This window comes from Coregonus clupeaformis, chromosome 9, assembly GCF_020615455.1.
Source record: "Coregonus clupeaformis isolate EN_2021a chromosome 9, ASM2061545v1, whole genome shotgun sequence".
Lineage (NCBI taxonomy): Eukaryota > Metazoa > Chordata > Actinopteri > Salmoniformes > Salmonidae > Coregonus > Coregonus clupeaformis.
The window spans coordinates 43302993-43311845 of record NC_059200.1 but is presented as its reverse complement, the minus strand read 5'-3'; the positions used below and the strand labels follow the sequence as shown (position 1 = coordinate 43311845).

Sequence of the window (8853 nt, the reverse complement as noted above, 5' to 3'; positions counted from 1 at the left end):
ACTACGCTGCCAGGGACTCAAATCCTGCAGTGCCAGACGTGTCCCCCTGCTTAAGCCAGTACATGTCCAGGCCCATCTGAAGTTTGCTAGAGTGCATTTGGATGATCCTGAAGAGGATTGGGAGAATGTCATATGGTCAGATGAAACCAAAATAGAACTTTTTGGTAAAAACTCAACTCGTCGTATTTGGAGGACAAAGAATGCTGAGTTGCATCCAAAGAACACCATACCTACTGCCCCATGGGGGTGGAAACATCATGCTTTGGGGCTGTTTTTCTGCAAAGGAACCAGGACGACTGATCCGTGTAAAGGAAAGAATGAATGGGGCCATATATCGTGAGATTTTGAGTGAAAACCTCCTTCCATCAGCAAGGGCATTGAAGATTAAACGTGGCTGGGTCTTTCAGCATGACAATGATCCCAAACACACCGCCCGGGCAACGAAGCAGTGGCTTCGTAAGAAGCATTTCAAGGTCCTGGAGTGGCCTAGCCAGTCTCCAGATCTCAACCCCATAGAAAATCTTTGGAGGGAGTTGAAAGTCTGTGTTGCCCAGCGACAGCCCCAAAACATCACTGCTCTAGAGGAGATCTGCATGGAGGAATGGGCCAAAATACCAGCAACAGTGTGTGAAAACCTTGTGAAGACTTACAGAAAACGTTTGACCTGTGTCATTGCCAACAAAGGGTATGTAACAAAGTATTGAAAAACTTTTGTTATTGACCAAATACTTATTTTCCACCATAATTTGCAAATAAATTCATTAAAAATCCTACAATGTGATTTTCTGGAAAAAAAATTCTAATTTTGTCTGTCATAGTTGACGTGTACCTATGATGAAAATTACAGGCCTCTCTCATCTTTTTAAGTGCGAGAACTTGCACAATTGGTGGCTGACTAAATACTTTTTTCCCCCACTGTATATTTACAATATATATATATATATATATATATATATATGGGGGATTGGAAATGATGCAGACAATTACACTGATGGAAGCCACAATCTATCTGCAATATTAACGCTGATCAAACCCCTAACAAAAATTACAAAAATTTAAAAATTTATAGAATAGTATAGAAATCACTTCATCATCATGCCTCACACACAATGCCTGACAGTGACAGATATGTTCAAGTTCATGCTTATTCCACATTTTAACGTGTATTAACTATAAAGATGTTATGGCCACAAATGAAAAACACTATATGGCCAAAGGTATGTGGACACCTGCTCGTCAAACATCGAATTTCCAAAATCATGGGCATTAATATGGAGTTGGTCCCCCCTTTGCTGCTATAACAGCCTCCACTCTTCTGGGAAGGCTTTCCACTAGATGTTGGAACATTGCTGCGTGGACTTGCTTTCATTCAGCCACAAGAGCATTAGTGAGGTCGGGCACTGATGTTGGGCAATTATGCCTGGCTCGCAGTCGGCATTCCAATTCATTCCAAAGTTGTTCGATGGGGTTGTGGTCAGGGCTCTGTGCAGGCCAGTCAAGTTCTTCCACACCGATCTCGACAAACTATTTCTGTATGACAAACTATTTCTGTATGGACCTCGCTTTGTGCACAGGGTTATTGTTGTGAAGTAGAAACGTCTAGGCCGAGCAGCCGCACACAAGCCTAAGATTACCATGCGCAATGCCAAGCATCGGCTGGAGTGGTATAAAGCTCGCTGCCATTGGACTCTGGAGAAGTGGAAGCGCGTTCTCTGGAGTGATGAATCACGCTTCACCATCTGGCAGTCCGACGGCCGAATCTGGGTTTGGCGGATGCCAGGAGAACGCTACCTGCCCCAATGCATAGTGCCAACTGTAAGGTTTGGTGGAGGAGGAATAATGGTCTGGGGCTGTTTTTCATGAATTGGGCTAGGCCCCTTAGTTCCAGTGAAGGCAAATCTTAATGCTACAGCATACAATGACATTCTAGACGACTCTGTGCTTCCAATTTGTGGCAACAGTTTGGGGAAAGCCTTTTCCTGTTTCAGCACAATAACAGCACTTAGAGTTGACCGGGGAAGCTCTAGCAGAGCAGAAATTTGATGAACTGACTTGTTGGAAAGTTTGCATCCTATGACGGTGCCACGTTGAAAGTCACTGAGCTCTTCAGTAAGGCTATTCTACTGCCAATGTTTGTCTATGGAGATTGCATGGTTGCTCGATTTTATACACCTGTCAGCAACGGGTGTGGCTGAAATAGCCGAATTCACTAATTTGAAGGGGTGTCCACATACTTTTGTATATATAGTGTATTTGTTTCATTAGTCCACTGTTGATACAGTCCCAAAATATTTTGCATGTCAACAATGACGTTTGAGAGAGAGAGAGCGAGAGAGAGAAATACTTTCACTGTTCATCAACAACATTGTACAACAGGCTGAATAAACAAAATATACACACCCATGTAGTCATGATTATTACCTTGTCTGTGTTTTGAGCATCTATGAATCCCAGTTTACCATCAATATATATTTGTATCATGAAACAACTGTACCTGGGTGGCCACTGTACAAGTTTCCATGGTAACCAGCTCACAAAATGGGTTTGTCTTCTCCCAACTTCCTTGTTGCAATAATATAGATCCCAGGAGATGGAGTCCGATACAGTCTTCTCATTACAGAGGCCAGGGTCTACTGCCCTTCACAACCATTAATAGTACTTTATCAGACTATCCACTTAGGATTATCAGACTGCACCGCTGGGTTTAAGTGAGATGAGAGAGAGGGACCATCTTTTAGTGGACTTTCACCATACATGTCATGGCTGCACATTTTTACCACCCCCAATATGAACTTAAGTTTTACAATTTAGTTAAACTAATTTATGTATATTGTTTTATTATGCTATAAACCAGTTGGAACATTTGGAACATTTTTGTCTGAAACAGATTCTGTATGGTGTTTATGGGGCTTCAGTATGAAGGTGCTATACTGCCCCCTAGCAGCCAACAAATACACTGCTGTTGCCATACAGCATTTGATGTAACCGTGATAACAACCAAGCCACTAACGAAATTGTCCCATAATTTAATTGTATACCTCATTTCCTGCTAAAGCTCTATCTGTATCAACAGCTGCAGTGCGATTGGAGATTTATCAGACAGAGTGACTTTCAATTACTCTAGTTCAACACTGGCTCAGTGTGTTGCAGACTGCAATATGTGCACAGCTCCTGTCTGCCATTGAGAAGTATACTCATTAAACAGTTCTGTGGGCTTTATCTCCTTTCTCTCATTAGGGGGGACAAAATAGAGTTTTGCAAAAGCACTGACTCTCTACATCATTAACTAGCACTGGAAATTGCAAGGGACCTCACGATACGATATTATCAGGATAAGTTACCGCTTACAAGGAACAGGACACGAACATGGACAAGAAAGCCCGCTACGACCTCCGACGAGACATCAAACATGCAAAGGGACAATATAGGAGGAAGAAGGAATCATACCTATTACACCGGCTTTGTCGTATGTGGCAGGGCTTGCAGACGATAACAGATTACAAAAGAAAGCCACGCACGACTCCAACACCATCATCAAGTTTGTTGACAACACAACAGTGGTAGGCCTGATCACCAACGGCGATGAGACAGCCTACAGGGAGGAGGTCAGAGACTTAGCAGTGTGGTGCCAGGACAACAACCTCTCCCTCAACGTCAGTAAGACCAAACTCACCATCAAAATACTTCTGTTTAAGCTAGAGATTTGCTCTATGACCCCCACAAGCGTCATGGGAGGCTGCTGAGGGGAGGACAGCTCATAATAATGGCTGGAAGGAAGTCAATGGAATGGTATCAACCACTTGGAAACCACGTGTTTGGTACCATTCCATTGACTCCATTCCAGCCATTATTATGAGCCATCGTCCCCTCAGCAGCCTCCACTGATGATATAGGACAGACATAGGACAGACACTTTAAAACAAACTTCCTTTTGATTTATTTTTGACTATCTGTTTTTCCATGTACGAATCTGTTATTCAATGCGTTTCTATGGGCTAATAGCATTAAGGCCAAAGGGGTCCTAAAATTCAAAATCAAATAGCTAAATGATCCTTGGTATGACCATCTTAAAACAATTTAATATATTACCTTAGTAGCACCCCCCCACACCTTATACTCTTAAGGAATAATCCAAGTTATTCCCATAAATTAGTTTGTAGCTAGAATATAGTATCCTTTAACCAACCCCATAATCTTGTGAGCCACAAGTTGACCCCTAGCTCTGATAGGTACTGTATTTCAGGTGTGAGCATTTTCCGACAGAGTTCCCTGTATTTGGGGTCTATGTTTTTCCTTAAATTGTAACCCAAGATGGAGTTCTCTCCAACTGGCTGCCAGGGAAGCAGATCCGTGTCCCGAATCATCCCAGCCTCCACTGCTCCCCCACTCTCAATGCACATGGCAGCCATCTCTGCATTCCTCCTCCTCAGCTCCTTCACTTCCTGCTCCAGGCGTGTCCGCCCGTATGCCTCCACCTTGGCCCAGAATGTGGCGTTAAAGTGCTGGTAGAGCCGCCAGTCGGCCCCGTTCCACTCCAGGGCCTTGGCCCTTAGCTCAGGGGTCAGTTGTGACACAGATGAGTGCTTGCGGGCATTGAGCTTGAAGAACAGCATATCTTCCATCGTCCAGCAGAGTGTATCTTTTAGCAGGATGAGAGACTCCTCAAAATGCTCCGCCATCAGGACCAGCTGGAAGTGTTGGGACAAGGTCTGAATACCCCTCTCCACCAGAGGGTGGTCTGGCTCTAAGTTGTTATCAAATCCAAAGTCAAAGAAGAGTAGGTTCTTGAGGTAGAATGAGTTGTAGCTCCCTGGGGTGTAGTAGTTCCTGGGTTCGCGCAGAAACTCAGCCAGTTTGTCATCTCCGCGGATCCCCCAGGTGAGGGGAACCACCCGGCTGTAATAATGGAAGGATGACTCAAACAACTCCGCCGGGTCTCGTAGGATGGTGACATAGGCAGCGTCTGCTGGGAGGAGCTTTGCCACCTCATGCCCATCAAAGCGCATGTGGTTACATAAGATGTTGAAACATGCCCCAGGCTGGTAGTCTTTGACCTGGGAGCAAAGGAAAGGGGATGGGTAGAAGAAGTCATTGCGACCTTTAGGAAAGGCAAACTTTAAACCGTGCTTCTCACCGAAGCGGAAGATGATGTTGAGTAATGTGCTGCTGGCAGTCTTGTGGGTCTTCATGAACATGATGTCCACCATGGGCACACACTCCCCTGATAGACTTGTTCTGCTTTGAGAGGAGTTGGTCAAATTGTGGACCCATGTTTGAGACAAGTGGTGAGAACATGACAGAGCCACTGTAACCCTGTAGAGAAAGAGTGAAAAAAGAGTATGAGTAAACTGACATTTATTTTTATGTTACCTATTTCTGGCAAATGAATTGATTTAAAAGTAAATCACATCATATAGCAAATAATAGATGGATACAGTGGGGAAAAAAAGTATTTAGTCAGCCACCAATTAGTCAGCCACCAAAAGTTATCCTACTTAAAAAGATGAGAGAGGCCTGTAATTTTCATCATAGGTACACGTCAACTATGACAAACAAAATTAGAATTATTTTTCCAGAAAATCACATTGTAGGATTTTTAATGAATTTATTTGCAAATTATGGTGGAAAATAAGTATTTGATCAATAACAAAAGTTTCTCAAAACTTTGTTATATACCCTTTGTTGGCAATGACACAGGTCAAACGTTTTCTGTAAGTCTTCACAAGGTTTTCACACACTGTTGCTGGTATTTTGGCCCATTCCTCCATGCAGATCTCCTCAAGAGCAGTGATGTTTTGGGGCTGTCGCTGGGCAACACGGACTTTCAACTCCCTCCAAAGATTTTCTATGGGGTTGAGATCTGGAGACTGGCTAGGCCACTCCAGGACCTTGAAATGCTTCTTACGAAGCCACTCCTTCGTTGCCCGGGTGTGTTTGGGATCATTGTCATGCTGAAAGACCCAGCCACGTTTCATCTTCAATGCCCTTGCTGATGGAAGGAGGTTTTCACTCAAACTCTCACGATACATGGCCCCATTCATTCTTTCCTTTACACGGATCAGTCGTCCTGGTCCCTTTGCAGAAAAACAGCCCCAAAGCCTGATGTTTCCACCCCCATGCTTAACAGTAGGTATGGTGTTCTTTGGATGCAACTCAGCATTCTTTGTCCTCCAAACACGACGAGTTGAGTTTTTACCAAAAAGTTATATTTTGGTTTCATCTGACCATATGACATTCTCCCAATCCTCTTCTGGATCATCCAAATGCACTCTAGCAAACTTCAGATGGGCCTGGACATGTACTGGCTTAAGCAGGGGGACACGTCTGGCACTGCAGGATTTGAGTCCCTGGCGGCGTAGTGTGTTACTGATGGTAGGCTTTGTCACTTTGGTCCCAGCTCTCTGCAGGTCATTCACTAGGTCCCCCCGTGTGGTTCTGGGATTTTTGCTCAACGTTCTTGTGATCATTTTGACCCCACGGTGTGAGATCTTGCGTGGAGCCCCAGATCGAGGGAGATTATCAGTGGTCTTGTATGTCTTCCATTTCCTAATAATTGCTCCCACAGTTGATTTCTTCAAACCAAGCTGCTTACCTATTGCAGATTCAGTCTTCCCAGCCTGGTACAGGTCTACAATTTTGTTTCTGGTGTCCTTTGACAGCTCTTTGGTCTTGGCCATAGTGGAGTTTGGAGTGTGACTGTTTGAGGTTGTGGACAGGTGTCTTTTATACTGATAACAAGTTCAAACAGGTGCCATTAATACAGGTAACGAGTGGAGGACAGAGGAGCCTCTTAAAGAAGAAGTTACAGTTCTGTGAGAGCCAGAAATCTTGCTTGTTTGTAGGTGACCAAATACTTATTTTCCACCATAATTTGCAAATAAATTCATTAAAAATCCTACAATGTGATTTTCTGGAATGTTTTTTCTCAATTTGTCTGTCATAGTTGACGTGTACCTATGATGAAAATTACAGGCCTCTCTCATCTTTTTAAGTGGGAGAACTTGCACAATTGGTGGTTGACTAAATATTTTTTTCCCCCACTGTATACTGTATTTCACAGCAAAAGTCCAGCATACACTTACTTTTGTTGATTGACTTGTTGGACTGCTGGAGTAGATAAGTAATGCAGTACCACCATGAAACTGGTCAACAGAATTCCTACAGCCAGTCTTCTTACTATTGACTTGCGCTGTCTTTTCCTCACATCAAAACCAAGCATTCCTGCAACATCAAGCCAATTGAAAGGCAGAGTTGACACAGATGTCAAAGTGAACTGTTCTTCGTCATCAAGTGGTTAGGGCTTCACTCATTTGCCTAATTAATTAGGAATGCATACTGTGTGAAATTAGTCCCATGAGCCCTTTTCCCTACACATGCTCCTGTCACAGTGTTTATGGAAATGCACAGCCTGTCCCCAGTCACCCTCACAGAAATCTCTCTGAATAGGATTAAAAGTATAAATTAACCCTGAGTAACGTCATGGGAAAAACTAATAAATGCCCAATCTGTGCAGAAGACAGTCATCATGAATAATGTTTTTGCCATAGCTAGATAATAAAGAAGAGTCCATACTTACTATAATGATTGGAACAGGTACTCTTCACAGGTATTTCATGGCCATTGCAGACAAATATAATTTTAATAGCACAGTGTATATTGGAGAGGCCCTGTGATAAAACAATGCAGGGAAATAGAAAACCATCGCATTTAGCAAAAGAAGGGACAGATTCTGATAAGGACCAAGAGAGGGAATGCGTCATCATCCTTTTTCCAAACAACAAGACACTGCCCAAGACACTGCCCCCATGTTTACACATCAAACATGTTTTAGCTTTTGAAATGTTCCTTTCACAGCAGGAACAATCTGAGGAGTTGGAAAAATGCCCTTGATATATAGTGAGCTCCAAAAGTATTGGGACGGTGACAAACGTTTTGTTGTTTTGGATCCTACATTAATGTGGATGCTACCATGATTACGGACAGTCCTGAATGAATTGTGAATAATGTGAGTGAGAAAGTTACAGACTCATAAATATCATACCTCCCAAAAATGCTAACCTCCCCTGTTATTGTAATGGTGAGAGGTTAGCATGTCATGGGGGTTTGATATTTGTGCGTCTGTAACTTTCTCACTCATCATTATTCACAATTAATTCAAGATTATCCGTAATCATGGTAGCATCCACATTAATGTAGACGTGTTTAGAAACATATTATATTCTTATTTACAATAAAAGCTACTCCAAAATGACACAATATACTATTTAACATTCATTTCTATTGGGCACAAAATAATCTGAAACACAACCAAAACAAGCAGCAAATGCATTCAACAAGTTTGTAGAGTCACAAGCTTGATGTAATCATTGAATACCTATCCTACCAACCTTTGACATACAATGCCTTCAGAAAGTATTCACACCCCTTGACCTTTTCCACATTTTGTTGTGTTACAGCATGAATCTCAAATGGATTACATTTAGCTTTTTTTGTCACTGGCCTACACACAATACCCCATAATGTCAAAGTGGAATTATGTTTTTCTAAATGTTTCAAATTAATTAAAAATTAGTATACAACCCCTTTGTTATGGCAAGCCTAAATAAGTTCAGGAGTAAATATTTACTTAACAAGTCAATAATAGTGTTTAACATGATTTTTGAATGACTACCTTATCTCTGTACCCCACACATACAATTATCTGTAAGGTCTCTCAGTCGAGCACTGAATTTCAAACACAGATTCAACCACAAAGACCTGGAAGGTTTTCCAATGCCTATGAGTCATAATACCCATAAAACCTAGCGGTCAAACAGGGAAATGGTTCCAATCGTTTTTCCACCATTCTTTTTT

At 42.4% G+C, this 8853-nt stretch overlaps 1 protein-coding gene across 1 annotated transcript; it reads right to left on the bottom strand.

The window, feature by feature from the left end:
• Positions 1–4160: 4160 nt before the first annotated feature.
• LOC121574212 (galactosylceramide sulfotransferase-like) lies at positions 4161–7140 on the bottom strand. Its single transcript, XM_041886847.2, has 2 exons — positions 7083–7140; positions 4161–5313 (listed from the first exon to the last, which is right to left on the bottom strand). The coding sequence occupies exons 1-2, from the start codon at positions 7136–7138 to the stop codon at positions 4161–4163; spliced, it is 1209 nt and encodes a 402-aa protein (XP_041742781.2). The 5' UTR covers positions 7139–7140.
• Between the last annotated feature and the right edge of the window lie 1713 nt (positions 7141–8853).